Consider the following 27,331-nt stretch of genomic DNA (forward strand, 5'->3'; position numbering starts at 1 on the left):
CAGAATGCTGCCACTAGCTGGCAACATAAATGTTTGCTTCCTCTTCGGTGCCAATTTTTCTGGTTGTCAAAGCTCTCCCTAACAAGTCCATTGAAATCTGTACCACCTACCCCCTCTCTTTGCACATAAACTGCATTCCCCTCTCTTCTTACTAAGAGAAAAATAAATAGAAATAATGATTTAAAGCTTGTAACTTAGAGCACCCTAGATGGAGGTCATATGTTTACTCATGTCACATGTTGGCTTCTAATCTTGGTTCGGTTTTAATTTACATAGGTAACTAAGTTATTTCAAATAGCACTTCAGATACTGCTCTTTGACACAAATAATATGTAATTACACCATTTACGTAGTTTCTGCTTTGGAAGTAAATGTCCCAGGAAGTGTGTTTGCTCTTAGTAATTTTGGCGGTTCACTTCTTAAAAAAAATTTTGGCTGCGTTGGGTCTTCATTGCTGTACGTGGGCTTTCTCTAGTTGCGGCGAGCAGGGGCTACTCTTCATTGCAGTGTGCGGGCTTCTCATTGTGGTGGCTTCTCTTGTTGCAGAGCACAGGCGGTAAACACGCGGGCTCAGTAGTTGTGGCTCACGGACTCAGTAGTTGTGGCGCACGGGCTTAGTTGCTCCGTGGCATGTGGGATCTTCCCGGACCAGGGCTCGAACCCGTGTCCCCTGCACTGGCTGGCGGATTCTTAACCTCTGCGCCACCAGGGAAGTCCCAGTTCACTTCTTATAGGCTAAATCATTTTACTTTTTTTTTTTTCTTTTTTTTTTTTTGCGGTACGCGGGCCTCTCACTGTCGTGGCCTCTCCCGCTGCGGAGCACAGGCTCCAGACACGCAGGCTCAGCAGCCATGACTCACGGGCCCAGCTGCTCCGCGGCACGTGGGATCTTCCCGGACCGGGGCACGAACCCGTGTCCCCTGCATCAGCAGGTGGACTCTCAACCACTGCGCCACCAGGGAAGCCCCATTTTACTTTTTATAGAGGGGTATTTTTAAAGTACAAGCTGAAGCAGAATAATGAAGCCCCATATACCCAACACCCAGCTTCAACAGTTCTCAGTTCATCACCAGTTGTGTTTCTCAGGTACTTCTCCTCCCGCTCCTTCTCAGTATTATTTGGAAGCAAATCCCATTTCAGTTCACTTATGGATTAAATCTTAAATCTCTTTCAGTTCTTATTTATATCCACACGTGTCTTCCATGCAGGTTTCCATGTGCTCTTCTGTGATTTGAGATAAGGCATCATTTAACCAGGCGAGCCTTTCTAGACACTAAACTCTACAAAAGCTCAGTGGAAGGAGAAACCACTGGAAATTGCAGTGGTTGGGTCGGGTTATGTGAATCTATGTAATATTTTTCTGTGGACAGAATCAACAGTGTTTCCCAAATAGGAGTCCTGTGTAAATTTGAAAAATCATTGATTAATAATACAAATTATTTTAAAGGACACTACACAATGCATTGTAGGTTTTTGTCTTTTTGTTGTTAATGAATACTAAGTAAAATACAAATTTTGGGGTGGGGGCTGTATTTTTTGTGCTAAAAATAGAGTCCATTGTGGAAGGCTAGAACAAGTATGGACATTTTACAAACTGCTGTGTCTGGGTATGGTGAGATAGGAAAAAGGATAAGAGGAGTAGGACTTTAAAAATCTGTATTCTTTCAAAAGAGAGAAAGCAAATATGGAAAAATGTCAACTTCTGTTAAATCTGAGCAGTATCTTTCTGTTATTTCGTATAGTTTTCTCTGTGAGATATAGCATAATAGTACCTTTTCCCCCCACACGTAATGGGTCTTTATACTCACAAAAAGATTAGAAACTACTGGGGAGAGCGGTGGAAAATAGGACCAAACGTTCCAGCTTTGAATAACCCAAATTAATCTTACTTTCCTCTTTGTATTGGCTTTCCAAGATCATCACAAACTGTTCAGTGTTTCCCAGGTTTTTTGTTTTTTTGCGGTACGCGGGCCTCTCGCTGCTGTGGCCTCTCCCGTTGCGGAGCACAGGCTCCGGACACGCAGGCCCAGTGGCCATGGCTCACGGGCCCAGCCGCTCCGCGGCATGTGGGATCCTCCCAGACCGGGGCACGAACCCGCGTCCCCTGCATCGGCAGGCGGACTCTCAACCACTGCTCCACCAGAGAAGCCCTCCCAGATTGTTTTTACTTAAATAACTTCATAGTCACCTTCTTATAACTTTATTCACTTAATGTTTCTTCAAGTGGTTTTATTCTCTTTCTCTTTAACCTTCTTTTGCCTTTCTCTGAATTCTCCTCAGTTTCTCTACATTGTAAAAACGTCCAACTCTAATCTGTTGACCCTGGGTCTTTGAATATATGAATAATACAAAGTTCACTCGTAAACAGGTTGTGTTTTAACAGCTTATTATTAAGAAGCTTTCTGGATTTTATGTAAAAGCTGCACACCCACAGAGGAGAGTTGGTGGCATGGTTCTCCCTGGTCTGACCCTCTGGTGAGGGGGTGGCTCTGGGGTTGTGGACTTCTTTAGTTATCAGTGTTCACAGTGCAGGGAAACACTGCAGAGCAGTGGTTCTTAACTTTTTGGAAGCAACAGTTCTCTTTGAGGAATCTAATAATCCCCTTCACAGAAAATGAGTATATTCACATAATCGTGCATGCAGTTTTGTGGAATTTGATTATTCTCATGTACCTCCAACTGTGGACCAAAAACTCCAGATAAAAAGGTCACTACTGTAGAGCATAAAAATTTTGATTTCTAAAAAATTCCTGACCTGCCTTGTTCCCAGGCACTGCCCTAAAACTGTGTAGTACTTCTGGATCCTTTGTTTATGCCATTAAAAGTTTTTAAAAGTCTCTTAAGTTGCAAATTTTATCACTTAAAAATTTTTGTTTTGAAGTTTAATTTGTTTGAAAATTCTGTTCACCCAAGTTTTTTTCTTTTTGTTTTTTTAGAATTTTCTTCCTGTAACACTACTAGGAACCACAAACACTAATTATGTCTTATTTCAAATGTTTGATAAGTATATCGTGATTTCTTTATTTGGATCTTTAGTAAGGATGAAGAATTTGAACAGGCCATAAGATAATCATGGGGATGTGTATGTGCCGGGGGAGGGGGGTCATCCTTATCATATTTAGGTGATACTTTCTCCCAAAACGTAGAATTCAGGCCTTGGTTCATTTATATTACAGATTTGGGGACAAGTTAAATATTCTAAAATATATCATTCTTTACCTAAATTATATAAATATATATAAACTAAATAGCACATAGAAAACACATATAACTTAACTGCAATATAGCTGAAAGACAAGATTACAGAGGGTTCAGATGAAATACTAGGTTACAGGTTAGTGAAGTTAGCAGTTTTTCGCTGTGTACACTTCGTCTCTGCAAAGGGCACCCCCAGGGGCAGCTTAGCATGCTCTTCTGCACCAGGCAGAGAGGGGTGGCCGGGCTGGAGGAGTCCCTGCCACCTTCTCCATGACAGAGTTCTACGGTGCCCTTATGCACTGCTGTTTCAAATGGTGTTATATCCATTTGCTTATGAAGGGCCATTAAGAATGTGATACTTTTATAAGTGTAGTTTCAGGATTGTAACACAAAGTATAATATTAAATGAACGTGCTTGAGTCCATAGTGATATAAATGGTTGACTGAATAAATAAGTAAGTGGGGAGAAGGGACGCTTGTTACAAAGGAGAATTACAAATAATATGTGGACAGATATTCCTCCGTGCAGGGACTGTAACTTAATTGTCCTTTTAAGTGTAGACTGGACTTAGTGACTCACTTCCAAAGAATAGAGTATGGCAAGGGGGAAGTAGTGAAACCTGGCAGTTACTGCCTTAACCAAGTGATCAAATCTAACATCACCAGCGGAAAAGTCACATTGCTGCTATGTGTACGTACACTCGCTTCGCCTCTGGGCTCTTCCTAAAAACCCACGATCCCAGTCTGCTCATGAGGGAAGAGCAGACATACCCAGTTCAGGGACGTTCTACACAGCACCTCGCCACTGCTTCTCAGCGCTGTCAGGGTGAGGAAAACGAAGGAAAGTCTGAGAAATCGGTAAGGTCAGAGAGACCAAGGAAGCTTGACAACTAATACAGTGTTATTTGGATCCTGGAACAGAAAAGAGGCATTAGTGGAAAACCTGGTGAAATCAGAGTCAAGTCTGGAGTTCAGTTAATGGTAATGTAAAATGTTAATTTCATAGTTTTAACACATGTACTGAGGTTGCATAAGATGCTGACATTAGAAAAAACTGGGTGAAGGGTATATGGAAACACTCTTTGCAACTGCTCTGTAACTCTAAACTTACTTCACAATTAAAGCTTATTTTTAAAAACGCTGTATATTCTTTTTTTTCTTTTAACATATTATTTATTTATTTATTTATTTATTTATTTATTTACGGCTGCATCGGGTCTTTGTTGCTGTGCATGGGCTTTTTCTCTAGTTGCGGTGCGAGGTCTTCTAATTGCAGCGGCTTCTCTTGTTGTGGAGCATGGGCTCTAGGTGCGCGGGCTTCAGTATTTGTGGCGCACGGGCATAGTTGCTCCATGGCATGTGGGATCTTCCCAGACCAGGGATCGAAGGACTTGGGGACGTATGCTTTTAATTGGTAAATTATTTTCAGGCCCTGTTACTTACTTGAATTGAATCCCTGATGCAACAGAGGAAAAGAAAGATTTTAAAAACAGATCCATCCAGACCTATGAAGAAATTTATGGAGTCTTTGATAGCAACTGCTAGGAAGTGTGTGACCAAGGGAGATAGATATTCTTTATCATTTTTATTCTAAATAGTAGGCTATTTTAACTGACTTTGTTGTTTGTGTAAAAATTAATTTTTTAAAATCTTTATTGGAGTATAATTGCTTTACAATGGTGTGTTAGTTTCTGCTTTATAACAAAGTGAATCAGTTATACTATACATATGTTCCCATATCTCTTCCCTCTTGCGTCTCCCTCCCTCCCACCCTCCCTATCCCACCCCTCTAGGTGGTCACAAAGCACCGAGCTGATCTCCCTGTGCTATGCGGCTGCTTCCCACTAGCTATCTATTTTACATTTGGTAGTGTATATATGTCCATGCCACTCTCTCACTTCATCCCAGTTTACCCTTCCCCCTCCCAGTGTCCTCAAGTCCATTCTCTAGTAGGTCTGTATCTTTATTCCTGTCTTACCCCTAGGTTCTTCATGACATTTTTTTTTTTTTTTGGATTCCGTATATATGTGTTAGCATACGGTATTTGTCTTTCTCTTTCTGACTTACTTCACTCTGTATGACAGACTCTAGGTCCATCCACCTCATTACAAATAGCTCAATTTCGTTTCTTTTTATGGCTGAGTAATATTCCATTGTATATATGTGCCACATGTTCTTTATCCATTCATCCGATGATGGACACTTAGGTTGTTTCCATCTCCTGGCAAAATTAAATATTAAGCATTATATATGTATATGTTTGTATATATGTATAGACATATATGTGTTTATATGTACATAAATATACAATTTTTTCCCTTTAGCTTTAATTATTTTTGAAGGGTAAGGACCTGGCTGTGACTTGATTTTAATATCAAATGGAATTTTACAAGTGCCATTAACATAAATGTGCGATTTCTTTACTGTTTTTCTATGTATGGATGTTTTTATTCATCTGGTAGTAGGAAATTTGTTTTCTGTTAAGTCAGATCAGGGATTTTATTCTTGGGATACGAAATGGTGTGTTTAAATATATCTTAAAGTGTTCTTCTTCTATCAGTTTTAATCTTTTTTTTTTGAGGACTTTCTTTATTTTCTCCCCAGATAAAACAATAAAATTATGGAAAATCAGTGAAAGGGACAAAAGACCAGAAGGGTATAACTTGAAAGAGGAAGATGGAAGGTATAGAGATCCTACTACAGTCACTACACTACGTGTAAGTACATTTAAAAAAAAAAAAAAAGTTCTAATTCTGATGAATTACGTTTTGTATTCCTGTTATAGATACTCAGCAGAACATGAATAGGAATAATTACAGTCTGCTCTTTCCCAAGATTCGGTAACCACATAGAATGTTAATAACTCAAATGTTAAACAGACCCTGATCTACAGAGAGGTTTCACTGTGGTCAGGGGCTGAACCAGGACTCAGCACAAGCCTGTGTTTTATACTGTGCCACCGTACTCTCTTCTGCTCTCATGGTTTGATTGTCAGCTGTTAGAAGGTTAAGTTTCAAGGTTAACTTTCTTTGGAGATGAAAAAAGTAGAAATGGACTAAATCTTCTAGTTGCAATTTAAAAAATACCAAGAATTAGATGCTTCGGGCTAATTTCCTTTTTAGCCACTTTAAATTATAAACATTTATTAGCTTTGCAAGTCTTTCAAGCAAAAGATTGAAACTGGGAAAAACTGCAGATTCTCATAGTACTGCTGTCTGTAAAAGAAGGTAAATTTTCATTTTTCTTCCCATTTCAACACTTTACATAAGCAGTCAACATCAGTTGCTTTATAAAACGAAATCTGTGTAATATTGTACTGTCTTATGTTCCCTCAAAAACTGGAGTAATGAAGCGTTCTGGACCTTCAGCGCTCTTGTAAACAACAAACATCTTGTAATCAACGGTTTTTCATGTGTCTTATTGACAGGTGCCGGTCTTTAGGCCCATGGATCTAATGGTTGAGGCCAGTCCACGACGAATATTTGCCAATGCTCATACATATCACATCAACTCAATTTCTATTAATAGTGATTATGAAACGTATTTATCTGCAGATGACTTGCGGATTAATCTTTGGCACCTGGAAATTACAGACAGGAGTTTTAGTATCCATTTGGTTTCTTTTTTGGGGTGTTTGGTAAAGAATGCATGTTGTGCCCATACTGGATTTATTTTCCTCTCTCCTTAGTGTGTTTTGATTCTTTTTATAGTAGCTTCTTACTTTATACCATTTTTTCTTTGTGTTTAAGCGATTAAACACTGGCTGAAGTTATTTGATAAAAAGCATAATGTATCAAGTTAAAAATTGGATTCTTAGAATTTTAAGGAATTCATCTGTTTTGTACCTATGAAAATAGAAAATTTTTTAAATAGCTGTTTCTTGTAACAGAAACAAATATGTGGAGTATTATTCTTAAAAAATGTTTTCAATTATAAAAATAAGATTGGAAAAAGAAATTCATACAAGTCATGATGCGTGGCAGTATAAATACTTTCCCAAACCTCATTTTCATTGTTTATGTTATCCTCCTGAAATTTTTCTGTGCATATACAAATGTGTGATATGTGAGATATATACACACACATATACTATACACATATAAATATAGAAATGTATATATATGTTTGTTTTTAAGTATTTAAGTTCTTGATAAATATTAGTTATTATAACTAGTATTAATGTATGTCTTTCCAAATAGGTATCATTTGAAAAATTAACACTACTACTCTTCATACTCTACCAATACAGGCATACCTGTAGTGGTGGCTGCTGAAGGGTGGAGGAGGTGTGGCAACTTCTCTGAAATAAGACAACAGCGAAGTTTGCCACGTCAGTTTTGACTCTTCCTTTCATGAATGATTTCTCTGTAGTCTGCAGTGCTGTTTGACAGCATTTCACCCACAGTAGAGCTTCCCTTCAGAACTGGAGTCAGTACCCTCAAACCTTGCTGCTGCTTTATCAACTAAGTTTATGTAATGTTCTAAGCCCTTGGTTGTCCTTTCAACAACTGGCTAAATTCACCATCTTGTGGGCACAGTTCATGGCACCCCAAAACAATTAACAATAGTGACATCAAAGATCACAGATCACCATAACAAATGTAATAATAATGTAAAAGTTTGAAATATTGTGATAATAACCAAAATGTGACAGAGACACAAAGTGAGCAAATGCAGTTGGAAAAATGGTGCTGATAGACTGGCTAGATGCAGGGTTGCTACAAAACTTCAATTTATAAAAAAATGCAGTATCTGTGAAGCTCAATAAAAGCGAAGCACAATGAAACGAGGTATGTTTACAGTGTATAAAAGAGCCTGTTTTCCTATACCTTTAGCAGTGTAGTTAGTGAAAACTTCTCTTGTTTTGATTCGCTTCTTTCATCCTGAGTAGATTTGAGCATGTTTTCATATTTATCAACCATTTATATTTCTTTTTGTTCTTTTCCATATTTTTCGTTGGATTTGCCTATATTCTTATTGGAATTTCTTTGTTTTCAAAGCACCTTTTTGACATCAAGTAAATCATCTCCATTGTTTGTGTGCAAACAGTTTCCCTTTTTTGCCGCCTTCCAGATTTTTCCTTTTGTTTTGTTTGGAGTGTACACTAAGTTCTTAATATTTAGGAAGATGGCGTGTCAGTCTTTTTCTTATGGCTTCTGGGGTTTGTATCATACTCAGAAAAAAAAGACCTCTACATTCTAAGGTGATTTAAAATTCACCCATGTTTTCGTCTCAGACTTTTTTTCACGCATTAAGAGTTTTGATCCCTCTGGGATTTATACTCATGTAAGTAGTAATATGCAGTTTAGAATTAATAGTTGTGCTTATTAAGTCTATGAATGAATTTTAGATTTGAAAAACATAAAATTATGCTTGACCTTTTTTCTAAGTGGAAATTCCTTAATAAAATGCTGTCCAGATATTGTGGATATCAAGCCTGCCAATATGGAGGAGCTGACAGAGGTGATTACAGCAGCAGAATTCCATCCAAACAGTTGTAACACATTTGTATACAGCAGCAGTAAAGGAACTATTCGGTTATGTGACATGAGGGCATCCGCCCTCTGTGATAGGCATTCTAAACGTAAGTTTATTGCATCTTGTTTTCAAAAGATAACATTTTCTGTTTGTCTTCAGACATGGTAACTACATTTACATAGGTTTACAAGTCTTAAACCTCCTGTTCTCTTTGGTAAGCTGCCTGACTCAACATGAGGGATTATAGGTTATTCTACTGGAAGAGCATAGAAGGCTGTCTTGGGGGCATGTCTGTTGAGTCCCAGTGGATGTATTGTTAATGGAATGCTATTCTTTGGGAACTTGGGTTGGGTTCTCCAGTCCTGTACTCAAGTAGAGCAGTTCCTTCCTTCCCTGCCTCCCTTCTCTCTTTTGCTCCCTCCCCTCCTTTCTTCCTTTATGTTTTGAGCTTCCTAGGAAGATTTCTTCTGAGATGAGGTTTCTTTGGCTTAAACAAGTTTGAAAAGTACCAGGTTAAAAAAATTAAAGGATCGCATTATTCTTATCTTCAAGTTGTTGAAGATTTTAAAAACTCATGAAGATTGGTACATGCTGCTTATCAAAATAATTTTACCTGGCCACTAAAAAAATAAAATGCGGGTATGAGTTGGAATGGTGAGGATGGTGTGTTTCTCATGGTGATAGTACAGGCAAAGTCAGTGAGGTATGTGCAGGACCTCAGATTGGTGCACTGAAGTCAGACATCTTGAGTGAATCTGGTTCTGCTGAATTAGCCAAGTGACTCTGGAAGGTGCTGTGCTACATACGTCCTTTTGCATCTTCGACTTCAGTACTAAGTCACTCTCATTCTCTTAAGAAGCTCTCAGGGAGGGTATGTTCTTATAGCCAGAGAGTTGTTTTTCGGTTCTTTATTACCCTGCCATTTTTAGCTCACTCTTAGGAAGGTGATGAATGGTTTTTTGAGTAAATGCTTTGTCCAAGCCAGAATATTTACAAATTGCCCTCAGCCCTCCTATTTTGCTTGTTTTTAGTGTTTGAAGAACCTGAAGATCCGAGTAACAGGTCTTTTTTTTCTGAAATCATCTCTTCAATTTCTGATGTAAAATTCAGCCATAGTGGTCGATATATGATGACTAGAGACTATTTGTCAGTCAAAATTTGGGACTTAAATATGGAAAACAGGCCTGTGGAAACATACCAGGTATTTGCAATTTTTTCTTTCAGTGAGTATATAACCTGTTTACTTACTTTTAAGTGTCTATAGAGAAGGATTTTGTACCATGTGTTAATCCCAGTACCATGCAGTGCGTGTTCACCACTAGGCTTTTTCCTTCAGAGATCCATGAGTACACTGCCTTTCCTTATGTTAAATTTATATGTACTTTTATAGGTTGTGTTTGTGTATTCAAAGTGTAAAGCTACCAATTTGGTGCAGTAATAACTTTTTTCCCGTTATCTACATTTAAAGTGAGGATGGAATTACGGTCTCTATCAAGGTCTGGGGGAAGAGGATTGGGGAGAATGGTCAGTCCTAGTCGAGGTGTCCTGGATGGAGTCTGGATCGTGCTAGTTGAACTAGAGCTTAGCTTTGGTGTGCCCGGTCAAGTGAACTAGCGTTCTCCTTTTGGCTAATAACTGTTGTCTTAACCTAAAGGAGAAGGACTTGTGAGAACCCAGCAGACAGCTTTAGGAGCTGCCTTTCTGTTGTAGGATGTCAGTTCTGGATTCTCTTCTTGTCAGCCAAGCCGCTACCGTGGATCCCTTTCTTCTGGAGAACAGAATGAAGATGTGCACAGCTGGGAACAGGGTCGGGGGGCCAGTAGAAACCTGTGTTATGCCCTAAGCTGCAGTGTAGGAAACATTTAACACTGCTTTAGGAACACAGGCTTTATAAATGGTACCTTCTTCACATTGTACATTCTCAGTAAAATTAGAAGGATGTTCCTCAAGCTTTTTAATCCTCTTTGACAAACATGAACCACTTAAGAGTCTCCTTAATGGTATTTGAAATTTCAAAATAAATGCTACATTGAAACAACAAAGGGATACAATACTGCTTTGTTTTTAAATTAATTTGTGTAACCGCCAAGATTCTGATCTATCCTAGTGATCCCCACCACTATCACCACCACCACCCCATTCCCACTGAGAATAATTGATCTGAACCTTAACTTCATTCTCTTAGATTGTTTGGTGAGAAACCCTGTATGTGCACTCTAAAACTTGACTGAATTATCATGATTTACCTATTTTACCTGATTTGCAGTTTTTCTACCTATGCTGTACTAGATTAGTGATTGGGAGTACAGTCACATCATGCTCAAATGTAGCAATGCAGATTCAGCTATTACTGAATATGTATAATTGAAATGGACACTTAAAGTGACTTTAGGTTGTTTCATAGAGAATTCTAAGCATTGAGAAGGTACCTACTCTTTTAAAAAAAAAAAAATTATTTATTTATTTTTGGCTGCATTGGGTCTTTGTTGCTGCAGGTGGGCTTTCTCTAGTTGGCGAGCGGGGGCTACTCTTTGTTGCGGTGCGTGGGCTTCTCATTGCGGTGGCTTCTCGTTCCGGAGCATGGGCTCTAGGGGCGCGGGCTTCAGTAGTTGTAGCACGTGGGCTCAGTAGTTGTGGCTTGTGGGCTCTAGAGTGCAGGCTCAGTAGTGGTGGCGCACAGGCTTAGTTGCTCTGCGGCATGTGGGATCTTCCTGGACTAGGGCTTGAACCCATGTCCCCTGCATTGGCAGGCGGATTCTTAACCACTGTGCCACCAGGGAAGTCCCAAGGTACCTACTCTTTTCTATCATTACTTCTTTTTAAGGTTCTCTTTAAGTAAAAAAGAATAGTGAGATAGAAACTTGTTTTTTTTCCCCTTATGATCACAACAAGTACTTTGGAACTGTCCTTTGTAATTTAGTAATATTAATATAGAATTGTATCATTTCTCAGAATACTTTTTATGTAACTAATTTATTTTCTAGTTGATCCCTTTGTGAAATACTAGTGAGTAAACATAGAATTATACTTCAAAAAACAGAGCTACATTTCCATTATCTTTGGATATTGTATAAGTAATTACAAGTATATCAAATATTTCCGTAACACATACCTGGAATAACCATATAATTTATCACCAAACTAGGGCAGGGTTATGCAATACCTAACGTATGCACTTAATAAGATATTGTAGGCTTCAGTTACTTATGCCCCAAAAATGGTAGTTAAAAAGGAAGTAAAGCCATAGTATTGCACGTTTTTTATCAACAATTAATGGGCTGAAAATCAAGTGTTAGCAAATTCAAATATTGCTATAGTATTATTTAATTAGTCTCTTATCTGTGCCAGTTTTAAATGTTTTCTGGCCTAAATAATTCAGTCGAGCTTGTAGAGTACATGTGCCACGCCCAGAAGGGTATTTTTCTGTTGTACGAGAGGAAAATGTGTGTTCATGGAAGGGGGATCAGATGTCTGTGAAAGGATAAAACACCTTTACTGTTTCTCAGAGAACTGAGTTTTTTGTTTGTTTTGAGAATTGAGTTTTAATGAGATTAAAAGGTATGTATACGTGTTTGTATATGCCTTAAAAAAATATAGACTTGTTAAACCATTTTCTAATTTCAAGAGCAGCAGATCTTAAGGTGTAAGCTAAGTATACATATATATTTGTTTTTTCCCCAGGTGCATGAATACCTCAGAAGTAAACTTTGTTCACTATATGAAAATGACTGCATATTTGACAAATTTGAATGTTGTTGGAATGGATCTGACAGGTAAATTGATTTTAATTTGAACTGAACCTCTTATTCAAATTGTATTTCATTAGAGGAGAGAAATTTACTACTTCACTCCTAGTATGGTTGCTGCATTTACTAACGGCCAACCTGTTTTTAAACTGACATAAATTACATTTCCCAACTTCATTTTTCCTAGGGCTTCCTTGAAATAAATTTAGTAATCTTACAGCAGTTGGCAGATAAAAATTAAACATTATGTTTCACTAGTAAATGTGAAAGTATACCAAAAAATTCTAGATATATTATGATATAAATTTTAAACTTTACCTTTTATGAACCAGATCAATCACATTTTTGACATGCCAGTGGTTAAAATGGTGAAATTTCAGTTTGGTTGTTACTTTGCTATTAAATTGTTTTTAGAAATATTTAGGCAGTAGATACTTCATTTGCAGCGTTACACACTGGTTTTTCCAGGTACTACATTAATACCTCATAGAAGAGAAGAGGTAATTACCATGTATTATTTTAACCCTATTACCATAAGTAATTAAGCTTTTTATAATCCACAACTTCATCAAAATGTGTACCATTATTTCGAAGGATAAGTAAGTCTTAATCATTCCATTTTTAAATGTATTTCATTTATTATGTTCCAATAGAACAGACAATAGTAAAAGAAAACATAATTCTGGTATTATTAAACTTGCTTTCAAGGTACTATTAGAGTATTTTATTCAACAATAGTTTTATTGCTGAAGCTTGATATGAGTCAGGTTTCATGGTGCTTTTGAAGATAATAGAACTTGGATAATTTATCTTTTGTCTGATTTTTAAAATGGTTTTTATCTGATTATAATATGAGGCCCTGTAGGCTGGCCACAGCACACCTGGAGTAGGAGCAAGCAGGCTTTGTCTCTGAACGCCACTGCTCACCCGAGGCGTCAAGGAGACAGGAAAGGGAAGGCGACACTGGTGGAGCAGGATATGGCGCAGTGCTACGGCCAGCTCGTCCTCGTAGTGTTTCAACGTCGTGTTCCATTGTCAGGGAAAATTGTTTATTTCCCTTAACATAAAAAATTTTTTTTTGAAAGACTCTCTCCTATATAATGACAGTATAGGCATCTAAAGCAGAAAAATTTGCATTGATGTAGTACTGCCGTCTAATCCACAGAGCCCCATAAATAGCACGAGTTCTCTCAATGATGTCCTTTCTAGCAGAGAAAAAAAATCTGGTATCCAGTCCAAAAGTATATGTTTCATTTAATTGTCACAGCTCATTAGTCTCCTTTCATCTGTAAGAGTTCTTCCTTCTTCCCTTGTCTTTCATGACCTTGGCTTTTTTGAAAACCCCAGGCAATTTATTTTGTAGAATTTTCCTTAATTTGAGTGTTGTCTAATATTCTCTCGTGTTTAGATTCCAGTTATACATTTTTGGCAAGAATACCACAGAAATGCTGGCTAACAACACCTCTTAAAATAGCATAGACTAGGTGCCCTAATCCATTAAAACCTCACAAGTTCAGCTAACATGGGGATGCCAGTCTCAACTACAGAAATTATTTTAAAAGAAATAGTTTTATTACCTTCAGGTATATGCACCGACCTGAGTTTGGTTAAAATGTTGTGACGTGTCCTTTGGGAGAACTGACATTAATGAATAGGTCCTAATCATTTGTATTTAATATGTGACCCTGTATAATGTATAATATTTGTAAATATTCAGAGATGTTTTCAAGCATTACCTTAAACAGTTCCCGGTGTCCTATAATCTTATTTACAATAATAATTTAAACCATGTGGGAAGGATGTAAGTAATTTATTAATGGTTTCAAACATGTGAAGTTTTGCTCATTGGGCTGCTTTGCAGATTGTTGAGCCGTGATGGATGGCGAGTAGGACTGACAGAGAACTTGTCTTAGGGTTTAGGCAAGAACGTGGCGCCCCTGCAGGCTGATGCTATTAAAAATATTTGTCAAAAAATACTTGCTTAAAATATGTTTAGTGTTATAGATTAAACGATTTTGTTAATAATAGTTGTATTATATGCTACTTCCTTTATATACTCTGAAGCAGATTTCTTATAAGCATACATAAGACGTTATTGTCTGAACCAGACAGGGTCCTGGGGACATAAATAGCTTATAATGTAAATCATAAAATAAAGCATTGGTTTCTTACAGAAAGCTGTATACCATCGTTTTGTTTTGTTTTTTGTTGTTGGTTGGTTGGTAGAAGCTGGCTGGTCTGGTTGGTTGCATAGACTGAAGTTGCAAAAATATTCAACTAAGATAATTCAGTACTGCTTACAAGCTTTACTTGAGGATGCTTTCAACTTTGGTGACAGTTTTGGTAGTCACGAAAAGGAGTCATTAATAGAAAATCAAGTTTACTAATACTGTATTCCTAGTTTATTCCAGTGATTGTTCCCTGGGTTGGTGTCAGCCGCCCCCTCCTTAAATCCAAATCTGCTTGAAGTAGCTCGCTCTTTGGAGTACTAGGCAAGGTTTCACCAATGAAAACTAATGTTCATTATTTGACTGAGTGCTTTGTCTACTTTTACAGTGTTGTCATGACTGGATCTTACAATAATTTCTTCAGAATGTTTGACCGGAACACAAAGCGAGACATAACCCTAGAAGCATCACGGGAAAACAATAAACCTCGCACAGTTCTGAAGCCACGCAAAGTGTGTGCAAGTGGCAAGCGAAAGAAAGATGAAATAAGCGTTGACAGCCTAGACTTCAACAAGAAAATACTTCATACAGCCTGGCACCCCAAGGAAAATATCATTGCTGTAGCTACTACAAACAATCTGTATATATTTCAAGACAAAGTGAATTAGGGTTGGCATTCCTAGCAGAAGAGCCCACTTCCTGCTTAGTTGAGATAGTTGAATCTAGCATTCATACTTAAAAAAGAGAGAGGTCCATTGTGGCGCCCCTTTTCCAGTGTTTGACAATGTGCCATTCGACAACACATTTTTAATAGCTACATGGAGAAAGCTCTGTGGATTCCTCCCTGTGGTGTTCTCCATGTCTGCTAGCCATTTAGGTAAGGGTAGGGCACTTTTAATTTAAATGACTTCTTGCACCATCTTGCCTAATGGACTAGATTGGACTGTATCAACATTGATTTACTCCACTTTTTATGCCTTCCATTGTGATGACGTCAAACACAGTGAAAGCCTTCAGTCATGCTTATGGGATTTAATTGTGTATCCTCATTACTGTATCATTTGTGGGGTACACCCCTCCCCCTTTTTTAAATTAAATACAGCTCCTTCTTACTGTGGCTTGTAGCATTCCTCCTCTTCCGGCCTCCTGGACTCTCCCCCTCATCTCTCTTACCCTCGCCCCTCCACCCAGTCTTGGTGGTGGTATAAACAAGGCAGGAACGAAAGCACACGGAACGAGTCAGTCTGGGGTCAGTGGTAAAGGGGGTGCGTGTTGCGAACAAATGTTTTCATAACAGTTGGCTGTAATCACTCCTTGCCGTGTCTGGCACTGAAAATAAGGACAAAAAAAAACTACTACTGAATAAAAGTGACAAAGAATGGAGAATCTGGTTTTCTTTTTCTTTTTAATCATCTACCCCTTTAAGCCAATATTTTGTGTCATAGCTTTGGGTGCAGTGAAATGAAATGAGGTTCCATTGTTTTATGGGAATTTCTGTTAATTATTTTTAACCAGTGTTCTTTCACATGGAGAAGGAGAGGTATCGGTTCTGTACGAACATGTTTTGACTATATATTGATATTGCTAAGGATATCATGATCTATACATGCTACTAGAGATTTTTTTTTTTTACTGTAGTTATAAGGGTATTGGATACATTGTATCTACACTTCATTCATTATCTGTTAATGAAACTGTTGTAAATGGGAACCAAATTTGTAGAACTTCATTTTTAAAGACTTTACAGTGCTTAATCTCATTTTTGCGTTACTAAATACTAAGTCAAAGTCTTAAACTTTTTAAACAAGTTAAAACTTTTTTTAATCAGTCAGTCATAAACCGTAACATAAAACTATCTTCAAGTGATTTACATAGATAAAATTGACACTGCACTAAATTTTTTTTTGTATTTTACTGCTATCAAATCTGAATGAAATGTACTTTGTCATAGATGTTTTTCTTTTATTTTTGGTTTTCCAAAGCTATTAATGTTAAAGACAAACTTTAAAGGTACAGTGTTCCAAAAGTGCTTAATGGATTCTAACAGCTGCCTCAAATAAAAATTTAGTAATATGTATATGACTACATTTTCCCTAAATGGTGATACCTTATCCAAAGATGAAGAGTGCCCCTATTTTTAATAGGTAGAATGAACCTTTGTGTCAGTCTTGCAGAAGCTTTAATGGAGAAAGAATGACCTTTATTTTTAAAAGATAAATGAGTAGGCATTTCTATTAGAGAATGGTAGTATGTTTTGGTTGAGCAGTAATATACAACCTTGAATTTTTGAGGACTCTGAGTGCTTCTTATTATTTGTCCACTACCTTATTGTTCTCTTCTCACCAATGAAAAATGATTAAAGAATTCCACCGTAATTCCCTCTACACTTATACAGATATTATGTCTTGTAAGTTAACGTTTTTAGCACACAGGAGAAATTATATGTAATAAAATTACTGTATCTTTTGGACTTAACAAATTTGAATTTGTATTTAAACACTTTGATTATATGTCTGATAATTCTTAATGGTACTTTTACTAATTTATTTGGGGATCTTGGGTACATACATAATTTGTGTTTTTCTTCATGCTTGACTTGGAAGTGGGCTATTCCCCTGCCATGAGCAGACACTGATACTCTTTATCTCTGATCAGGCAGTTTTCCAGAAGATCTTTTTGGGAGATTGTTTCCCTAAAGTTTGGGTGTAGGTATTGAAATAACACCATCAAACAGCTCTTGGAAATTGTTTCATTGTAGCTATGATGATTCTCATCCATGACCCTAGGGGTTAGTTTTATATATTTAAGAGAGAAACATTGCTTAAATTAAAATGCCTCTATAAAGGAATGCTATTATAAATTATTATAACAATATTCTCAAGTATCAATTTTTAATTTCTTTGGTGTAGCAAACTATAAGCCCAGCCACTCATGGTCGTGGTTAATCTTTTATAGAATAAACTTAGTCTTGTCAAGTTGCTTGTATTCTCCTCTTCTCTTGACACCTACAAATATATACATATTCTATTCCTCTGTCTTAACCTTTTTGAAAAATTATGGTAGGAAAAAGAACTTTCATTCTGTTAATCTCTTGATCTTTATTTAGTGGCTGGGCAATAGTTATATAAAATCTGTATCTGTATAAACTCATGTTTATATAACTTAACTATTGGATATTAAGCTTTCTTCTGTGAAGCCCTGAGACTTCCTGGAATAGAAAAGTACATTCACACTCTTTTTCCTTTCAAATTAAGTGAGGATTTAAAAAAAAAAAAACCTTCAATGTGAGGATTATTCTGTTCACAGACATTCCTAAGGAAAGCTAAAAATAATAAAACAGGTTCTTTTAGTTTGTAACAGTATTTATACAAGTAACGTGTTTATTCTTGGAAAATTATTTGTGAAAGCTAAACAGTTACTGATAGAAGTATTTTAGTGAAATTTAAACCATTACCTTGTTGGGGAACACTGCTTCAGCATCTTCTTTCCACCACATAAAAATTCAAGGGGAGATAGTAATGTGCACTTCTGGAAGAACAAAGCCAAGCCCAACCCCTACCCCCAAAACAGAAAGAAAAGACAGGTATATGCTAGGTAATCAAGAATCAAGTCAATTTTACTGTAGTATTTGAGAGCACTACTATTTCAGATATTTATCTGTTCAGACGGTTGATAATTAAAGCTTTGTGTGTGTGTGAGAGAGACACCATGGTTAAAAGAGGTTGTTTACACACCCCTCCTCTCCAGAAAGCCTTGGAAACTCGTTCAGCTTCATCTTGTAACTGTGCATATAAGGTCAAGACATTATGTCTCACTCTTTGGTGTTCATCAAAAGCTTAGAGAATTTACAAAATCTTGAGGTTCTCAGATGCTGGTTTTAAGTGTAATGATAAATTGAGTTTTGTCTCCTTGACATGTTATTGCATAATGGTATTGAACTTTGTGACCTACTGTGTAAGAAATGAACGCCCACCTTGCAGGCTTAAAGTTAATAATACGTATGAAAAGGCCCACCTTAGCACGTACCTATAAAAAGGAAGGCACTACAAACTTTAGTTTCCTGCAAAAGGAGGAATTTGGCAAACAAAAATAATTAAACTGGCCTAAAGGGAGAAAGCTAGTATTTATTTACCTTTTTAAAATGTTTTGCACTTACGTGAACAGCAGCCAGTTGAGGACTTTCCCACTAGGGGACACCAGTTAAGCCTTGACCAACACAATTTTTGATTTTTGAGAATGCATAAATGAGATTCTGTTTCTATATTGAAAGAGCTTCATTATTAAAAACGAAATTGGGAACCTGATAAAGGGAAAGTCCGAAGTGTATTTATGCCCAAATAAAACCGCTATTCAGCATGATCCTGGAGTGAGTGATGGAGGGGGAACCCAAATATCAACTATGCTGTCATGGTCATACCTTACGGGAGGAGTAGCAAAAATGAAACTGGAAGAGAATTATGAACTGCCCTCTCACTCACAGATGACTCAGTCTGCGCCCTTCCCCTTGGAAAATCAGATACTTATGTACCATGTTAGCTTTCTCCTTTACAAGGAGACCAGGAATTTCAGGTTGCACGTTTATGCTGGAATGTCTAAATTCCTTTACGAAAAAAGTAACTTCTGCCTTCTGAATACATGTTCTTCAAATAGACCAAAAAAAAGAAAAAAATACCCCAGCAGTTAATCATGCAGAGAAAACTCCCATTCACATTTGTATGAATTTCTTTTGTTCTCTCTCTTCTGGGCATACTTTAAGCCAGATTTCCCCTCTGCATAGCCTCATAATCTGTGGCTGATCCTTTATTTATTTAACTGGTGCCTGTTACCGAGATTGATTTTTATTTTCATTTTTGCAAGTGGAAATATTGGAATAGTGACCATACATACCAGCCTTGGTGTGTAAGATTTTTAGGATACATTCCTAGAACTGTAATGACTGTATTAAAGGATATGGGTGTATTTAAGATTTGGTACATATTGTCAAATTTCTGTTCCAAAAATGGAAGTTCCATCACAAATACACCCCTATCTTCACACTCTCAATAATGGACAAAAACCTCGTGTTTTATCTTGGTCAATCAGAAAAAGTCAAAAATGGTAACCCAATCTGTGTTTACATATTTCTAGTCAGACATTATTTTCTATAATCTGGATACCACACTTTATCACATATGCTTTATAAGTATTTTCTCCCAGTATGAGGTTTGTCTTGGCACAGAGCTTTTTGAAGAGCAGAAATTCTTAATTTTCACAGAAGTCCACTTTTTCAACTTTTTCTTTAATGGGTTATGCTTTTGGTGTCATATCTAAGAAATCTGTCTAACTTAAGGTGACAAAAATTTTTAATATTTTTAGAAGTTTAATAGTTTTCAGTTTTTATATTTACGTCTGATTGATTTGAGTTGGTTTTTGTATCTGTTTACATATAAAAATTATATATGTACCATATATAGATTGAGGTTCATTTTTCTTTGCACCTTTGCTGAAAATCAGTTGACACAGCATTAGTCTATTTCTGAACTATTCCATTAGTTTATACGTCTGAGCTTTCACCCATACTACATTGCGTGATCACTGTAGCTTTGCATAAGTAATGCAACTATGTTCTTTTTGAAAACTGTTTTGCTAATTTTAGTTCCTTTGCCTTGCTATGTACATTTTAGAATCAGCCTGTTGACAAGAACAAAACCACCTGCTTGGATTTTGATGATTGCACTGAATCCATAGACCAGTTCAGGGAGAGTGGACCTCTTAATATTTGTCCTCCGATCCATGAATGCAGCATGTTGCTCCATTTATATAGGTCTTTGATTTCTTTTATCGGTGTTTTTAGATTTTAGCATACAGATCTTGCACATATATTGTTAGTACTTTATGGGTTTTTTTGTGTGTGCTTTTGTAAATGGTACTTTAAAAATTTTCAATTTCCAAAATGTTCATTGCTAATATCTAGAAATACGATTGATTTTTGTATTTTGACCTTGTATCCTGACACCTTGCCAGATTCACTTATGTAGATTTTTAAAGTTTTCTACGTAGTCATGTCTGCAGATTATTATTTATAATAAATGTTTTATTTTTTTCCAGTCTTTCCAGTTTTCCTTTCCAACGCCTTTTATTTCTTTTTCTTGTCTTGCTGCACTGGTTAGACCTTCCAGTATGATGGTGAAAGGAATGGTGATATCAGACACATCCTTGCCTTGTCACCAGTATTAGGGGGCAAGCATGCAGTCTTTTACCATTAAGTGTATCAGGTGTAGATTTTTGTAGATGGTCTTTATCAGGTTGAGGAAATTCCCTTTTACTCCTAGTTTTCTGAGAGTTCTTAATCATGAATGGATGTTGGATTTTGTCAGATGTTTTTTCTGCATCTATTAAAATGATCATTCTTCATAATGTTGACATGGTGAATTACACTGATTTTTAATTGTGGAACCAGTATTTTTGCTTCAAGGTTCATGAGAGATATTGATCTCTAGTTTCCTTACTTTTTAATGTCATTGGTCAGTGTAATACTGACCTCATAAAATGTTTCTCTCCTCACCTATATTATTGAAGATTGTAGATAGAATTCATATAATTTCTTCCTTAAATGTTGGGTAGAATTCACCAGTGATGCCACCTGGGCCTCCTTACTGAAAGGTTGTTATCTGAATTCAATTGTTTTGAAGACATAAAATTACACAAATTATCTATCACTTCTTAAATGAGTTTTGGCAGTGTGCCCTTCAAGGAAATTGTCCATTTCACCTAAGCTGTCACATTTATGAGCACAGTTATTCATAACATTCTCTTATCTTTTGTCTTAGTCTGCTCAGACTACTTTAACAAAATACCATAAACTGGGTTTTCATTTATTATTTCATAGTCAAACCAAAGAGTTATTTATGGTTAGAAAGTCCTTCTCCAACTTAAAATGAGAAAAAGTTATTTTATGTTCATTTTTATGTTTGATGGTTTTATTATGAATCATTTTATTCCTTCATTGCATTCTCATTTCTATTAGTGGTGTTCTAATTCTGAACTCCATTAAGGTTACAAGACGGAAAATTTGGTATAGGTGAAGTATTCACTCCAAAATACCAAATAATGTGCCCCAGTAGCATTAATTAACCTTGATCTATATACATCAATAAAGAATTACTTTATGGCTTAAAGGGACCTCAAATGTCATTAAACCAGACTCCTCATTTGAAAGATGACACAATATAAAATTGTTCTGTCAAGGGTCACAACAGCTGTGAGTCACTCTACAAAGAGAACTGTAACATACGTCCCTTTGGAGAACTGAAATTTATTATTATTGTATTATTCTCTGAATTTCTCAGCAGAGTCCGCGGAATGAAGCACCATAATTTGAAGTTTTCCAAGTGACATTTTGCTTCCTCACAGTATCTACGAAAATGTTCATTTATTAGCCCCAATCTAGATCAGACTCTTGCTGCCCACAGTTTACTTAGTAACGCCTGGAAGAATCCACTGATCAGGTTATGTAGTTGTTACCTTAAGTGGCAAAGAACAAGGTGGTCAGGATGTGGTGTGATGCCACGCCTGGAACCCTGCCAGTCTAAGAAAATATTATAAAGTTCTTTCCTCCTCTTAGCCTCCCTTCACTCTCAGCTGGCAGCAAATGATGACCGATCTTGCAGAAAAGTTGATTTGGTCACTGGATGAGAAGGCCTCTCAACAGCTCATTCTTCAATTTATTCTACCATGTTTACTTACTTCTCTTCCTTCTGAAACCACTAAGTTTACACCTCTTCTGCTTTAGAATTAGGGCCAAAACAAGGCAAAATTATTTGTAACTGGGTATGACATGGAATTCATACCCAATATAATTAATAATTATAAAATAGTTTGCAGAGTACATCATGGTTTATGTAGCGCTCTTAGAAACATCCCATTTGATCCCTACTACATCCCTGAGATAGTGAGAGAGGATGACTGTCCCTGTTCGACCCTTGATCAGGCTCAGAGAAGATGTGACTCGCCCAGCGTCTCACCACTGGTAAGCCTGGGCACGGGACCCGGTTTTTCGTACTCCGGGTCCCGTGGTTTTTTGCGCTACGTTACACACAATGCCTCTCTGAGGTTAAAGACATCTGTATTTTTACTTAAGTTCCATTTTATAATGGTGATGACGATGATGATAATTGCACTGTACTAAGGATTTTACATAAATTAATTTTCTCCAAATAACCTGCCTAGAGCTACACAGCTAGTAAATACTACCCAGTTGGTCATCTCCAGAGCCCACAGTCCTACCACTACTTTAGACTGCCAGTAAAGAAAAGAAAAAGTCCATCCACAGTTCTACCTCTCAGAGATCATTTGTTTTGCTTTCATATATACAAAGCATGGAGTGCTTTTCGTACTGTTCTGGAAACTATTTTCACATTATGGCCCACATTTTCCCATCACCGATAAACATTTTCATTTTTAATGACTGCATTACAAGGATATACCATTGCGTATTAAACTGACTTTATTGGCCACATCTAGTTCTTTTTTCTCAATTTTTTGTTGCTAATAATGCTGCAATGACTATCCATGTACAGACTCTTTGATTATTTTGTTAGGCCAATTTCCTGAAAGTGAAAGTTCTAGATCAATAGACTACATTTAAAATTTGGATACACAGTATCCACCAGAAAGGCTGTAGACAAAGCTTTGTTAGTGCGACAAGCTTAAGATCCTAATTTATTTTTGTTTGTTTCTTTTGGCCCTGCACCGTGTGGCTTGTGGGATCTTAGTTCTCCCACCAGGGATCGAACCCAGGCCCTTAGCAGTGAAAGCTCGGATTCTTAACCACTGGACCTCCAGGGAATTCCCTTAAGATCCTAATTTAGATATCAATATTACAGGTGCCAAAGCAGTTCCCAAAATTGTGGATCAGTACGTCCATTTCCTGACTGATTTATATCATTTGGTCCTTATTTTTCCAAAAGCAATAACACTGCAGAGTTCTCAAACTCGATGAAACTTCAGGGATCAAGGCAAAATATTTTCTGCATGATACAACTGTGGCTCTTTCTCTTGACAGGAGAGTAACACTATAATTTGAGAGAAATCATTCCCCGGATGAATGCACAGGCAGCCAGCATTTTTTTTTTTTTTTTGAGCATTTGAAAGGAAACCAATCCTTTCCTACAAGTCAAATGCTAAATAATTACACCTCATAGACTAAACTTCGCATAACCCCATAACTAATAAGTAGGAACTCTGTGATTAGTAAAAAGTTCTGAAGGAAGGGTGCCTGGCAGTGCAGCTGATGTGTTCAGGTGGGATCTCTGTAAATCCGGGTAAAGAAGAATCTGGCCCAACTGGAGCCATTTTTCTAGACAGTGCCTTGGAGGCCAAGAAACTAGATTACAACCAGAATACACTGGCCACTTCATTCACATGTGTGTGAAAATGAAAAGGGAGCATGGTAGCGGTGAGTCTGTGCTTTGCAGTCAAGTGGTTCTGGGTTCGAGTACGAGCTCCATCACTGTCATCTTGTGTATGGTACTTTGCACGTATCTCAGATTTCCTATTTGTAAAATAGTAAGAATACCTAACTTGTAAGATTGTTGTGAGAACGAAACAGGAAATTATCTATATGAGGTACCTATAAAGCCTGGCTCATAGTAAGTACACAATAACTTTAGCTGCTATTGTAAATGTCTGACACCACCTTCTACCTGATGTATTAGCTAACTGGGTTTGGATGAAGGCAATGTGTATACATCCACTACATACAGTGTAGTATTTACAAACTCTTTGGCATCTAGAGCCAGCTTAACTCATACGTAATACACAAATGTCCCCTCGTGGTAAATAACATGTGTTATGGTACAGACTCATCTTCAGGCCTTCCCCCAGACTGGGGCCGGCTGGGCCACATGTCCTGCCCCCCTAACTAGGAACTCACTCGCATGTGGCTTTTCTCATCATAATAAATATGGGAAAGGGACATGGACCAGGGCAGTTGGGAGTAATTCAGGCTTTACTCAGTAATGTACTTTGCCTTAACTGAAATCTGCTTCCCTACCTCAAGGAAACCCTAATGCAGTTGACCAAGTGCTAAAGAACAGGCCGTTGTCTCTCGCTCCCTTTTCCTCTTCTCGTGCTCCCGTCCGTGCCTTCTGCTACCATTCCCAGGCCTCCTGCCTGCGCTCTGAGCGTGCCAAGTTTCCGATCATCACAAGGCTGCTCCTTTATGTCTTAGTTCAAATGTCTACTCCTCAGAGAGGTTTCTGCAGACTATAGTCTAGTCCACATCTCCTTCAGTGAGTCTTAATCACCAACCACTGACCTTCTATTTTCTTCTCGGTGCTTATTACTATCTGAAGTTATTTCAATCACACACTTGATGATTACCTGTCTCACTACTGAGATAGGAAGCTACAATAAAGAGGCTTTCTTAACTGCAGTGATCTGGATGCCAAAACATGCCTGGCACTTGATAAGTGCTCAAAGAATATTTTATTGAATGATTGAGTGAATATATCCTGGCTTTTTGATTAGTCCTCTATAACCCTGCTGAAGCTACTCAATGTATCTAAGCTTTAGATTACTCATTGGTAAAATGATACTGATAATGATACTTAAACTCACAGGGTGTGATGCGGATCAACTGAAGTAATTTACGTGGCAAACTTCCTGGCATTCAACAGTAGCTATTATGATGTTGGCATATTTAATGATGATGTGATATCTTGTAATGTATTTATTAAAGGAAATTTTCATTGGATATAGAGTCTAGGTAGACTTTTTACTTTCAGCACTTTAAAGAAATTCCAATACTTTCTGCCTTCCATAGTTTTCAATGAGGAGTTTGCTGTTTTCTTATCTTTGTCTCTGTAAGTTGTGTGTTGTTTTTTAGCTATTGCTTTTAAGATTTTCTCTTTATCACTTTTTTTTTTTTGGCCACATAATTATGATGTGCCTTGCTATGATTTCCTTCATCGTTTTCCCGTTTAGGGAAACTACAAAAGAACTGTAGGACAACTACAAAAGGTGTAACATACACAGCTTATAACAGAAGGAGAAAAAAGGAGAAAAAGGAAAAAAAGAAATATTTGAAAAAAAATGACTAAGAGTTTTCCCCTAAATTAACGTCAAATACCAAATCACTGATACAAAAAACGCAGAACACCAAGCAGGATAAAAGCAAAACAAGGGCTTCCCTGGTGGTGCAGTGGTTGAGAGTCCGCCTGCCAATGCAGGGGACACGGGTTCGTGCCCTGGTCCGGGAAGATCCCACATGCCGCGGAGTGGCTGGGCCTGTGAGCCATGGCTGCTGAGCCTGCGTATCCGGAGCCTGTGCTCCACAACGGGAGAGGCCACAACAGTGAGAGGACCGCGTACCACAAAAAAAAAAAAACACAAAAAACCAGGAAGGGTGTTTTGTTGCTCTGCAACAAAAGAAGCCACCGCAATAAGAAGCTCATGCACTGCAACAAAGAGCATCCCCCGCTCGCTGTAACTAGAGAAAGCCCACGTGCAGCAACGAAGACCCGACACAGCCCTAAACACAGCCCTAGACTACTTGCCTGGTAGTCTAGTGGTAAGAATCCGCCTTCCAATGCAGGGGACAGGGGTTCGATCTCTGGTCAGGGAACTAAGATCCCACATGCCACGGTGCAACTAAGCCCGCGTGCTGCAACTACAAAGCCCACACACTCTGGAACCCGCGCACCACAACTAGAGAGAAGCTCGCAGGTCACAACGAAAGATCCCGTGTGCCACAACAAAGACCCAATGCAGCCAAAAATAAATAAAATTGAATAAAATTTAAAAAGCAAAACAAAACAAAATAAAATGACACCAAGGCATATTGTTTTCAAAGTACAGAAAATCAAAGATAAAGAAAAAAATTCTTAAGAAGCTAAAGAAAAAAACACCTTATCTATAGAGGAACAAAGATAAGAATTACAAGTGACCTCTCCTCTGAAATCATGAAAGCAAGAAGAGAGTAAAATATTTAAAATGTTGAGAGAAAAAAAATCTAGAATTCTGTATACTGTGAAATTATTCTTCAAAAAGGAAAGAGAAATAAAGATTTTCTCAAACAAAAATTGAGGAAATTTGTTCCAGTAGACCTGTCTTGCAAGAAATGTTTTTCTTGAGAAAGAAAATGATATAGGTCAGAAACTCGGATCTACAGAAAGACAGGAAAAGCATTGGAGAAGGAATAACTGAAGGTGAAATAAAAAGGTATTTTTCTTATTCTTAACTTACTTAACAGATAACAGTTTGTTCAAAATAATAATAATATCAACGATGTATATATGCTCACATGTAAGTGAAATAAATGACAACAATAATACTAGAGAAGGGACTTCCCTGGTCGCACAGTGGTTAAGAATCCACCTGCCAATGCAGGGGACATGGGTTCGAGCCCTGGTCCGGGTAGATCCCACATGCCGTGGAGCAACTAGGCCCGTGAGCCACAACTACTGAGCCTGCGCTCTAGAGCCCGTGCTCTGCAACAAAAGAACCCACCGCAATAAGAAGCTCATGCACTGCAACAAAGAGCAGCCCCCACTCGCTGTAACTAGAGAAAGCCCACGTGCAGCAACGAAGACCCGACACAGCCCTAAATAAATAAATAAATAGATAGATAGATAAATAAATAAATAATACTAGAGAAGGGATGGAGGAATTAGGGTTATTTTGTTATTATAAGTTGCTCACACTACCTGGGAAGCAGTACAGTGTTATTTGAAAGTAGATCTGAATTAGTTGTAAATGTAT

The 27,331-nt window shown here is 37.5% G+C and overlaps 1 protein-coding gene across 2 annotated transcripts in view; it reads left to right on the forward strand.

Annotated features, from left to right (window-relative positions):
* PPP2R2A (protein phosphatase 2 regulatory subunit Balpha) overlaps positions 1-15,976 on the forward strand; it is an 84,736-nt gene extending 68,760 nt beyond the window's left edge. For both annotated transcript variants that reach the window (XM_082616439.1, XM_082616440.1), the window contains exons 5-10: positions 5,803-5,915; positions 6,626-6,803; positions 8,618-8,782; positions 9,708-9,877; positions 12,358-12,449; positions 14,979-15,976. In XM_082616439.1, coding sequence (XP_082472565.1) covers positions 5,803-5,915; positions 6,626-6,803; positions 8,618-8,782; positions 9,708-9,877; positions 12,358-12,449; positions 14,979-15,258 — 998 coding nt within the window. In that variant the 3' untranslated portion in view covers positions 15,259-15,976. The remainder of the gene's footprint in view (positions 1-5,802; positions 5,916-6,625; positions 6,804-8,617; positions 8,783-9,707; positions 9,878-12,357; positions 12,450-14,978) is intronic.
* The last annotated feature ends 11,355 nt before the right edge of the window (positions 15,977-27,331 follow it).

The sequence above is a fragment of the Mesoplodon mirus genome (genome assembly GCF_964341445.2).
Source record: "Mesoplodon mirus genome assembly, chromosome: 1".
NCBI lineage: Eukaryota > Metazoa > Chordata > Mammalia > Artiodactyla > Ziphiidae > Mesoplodon > Mesoplodon mirus.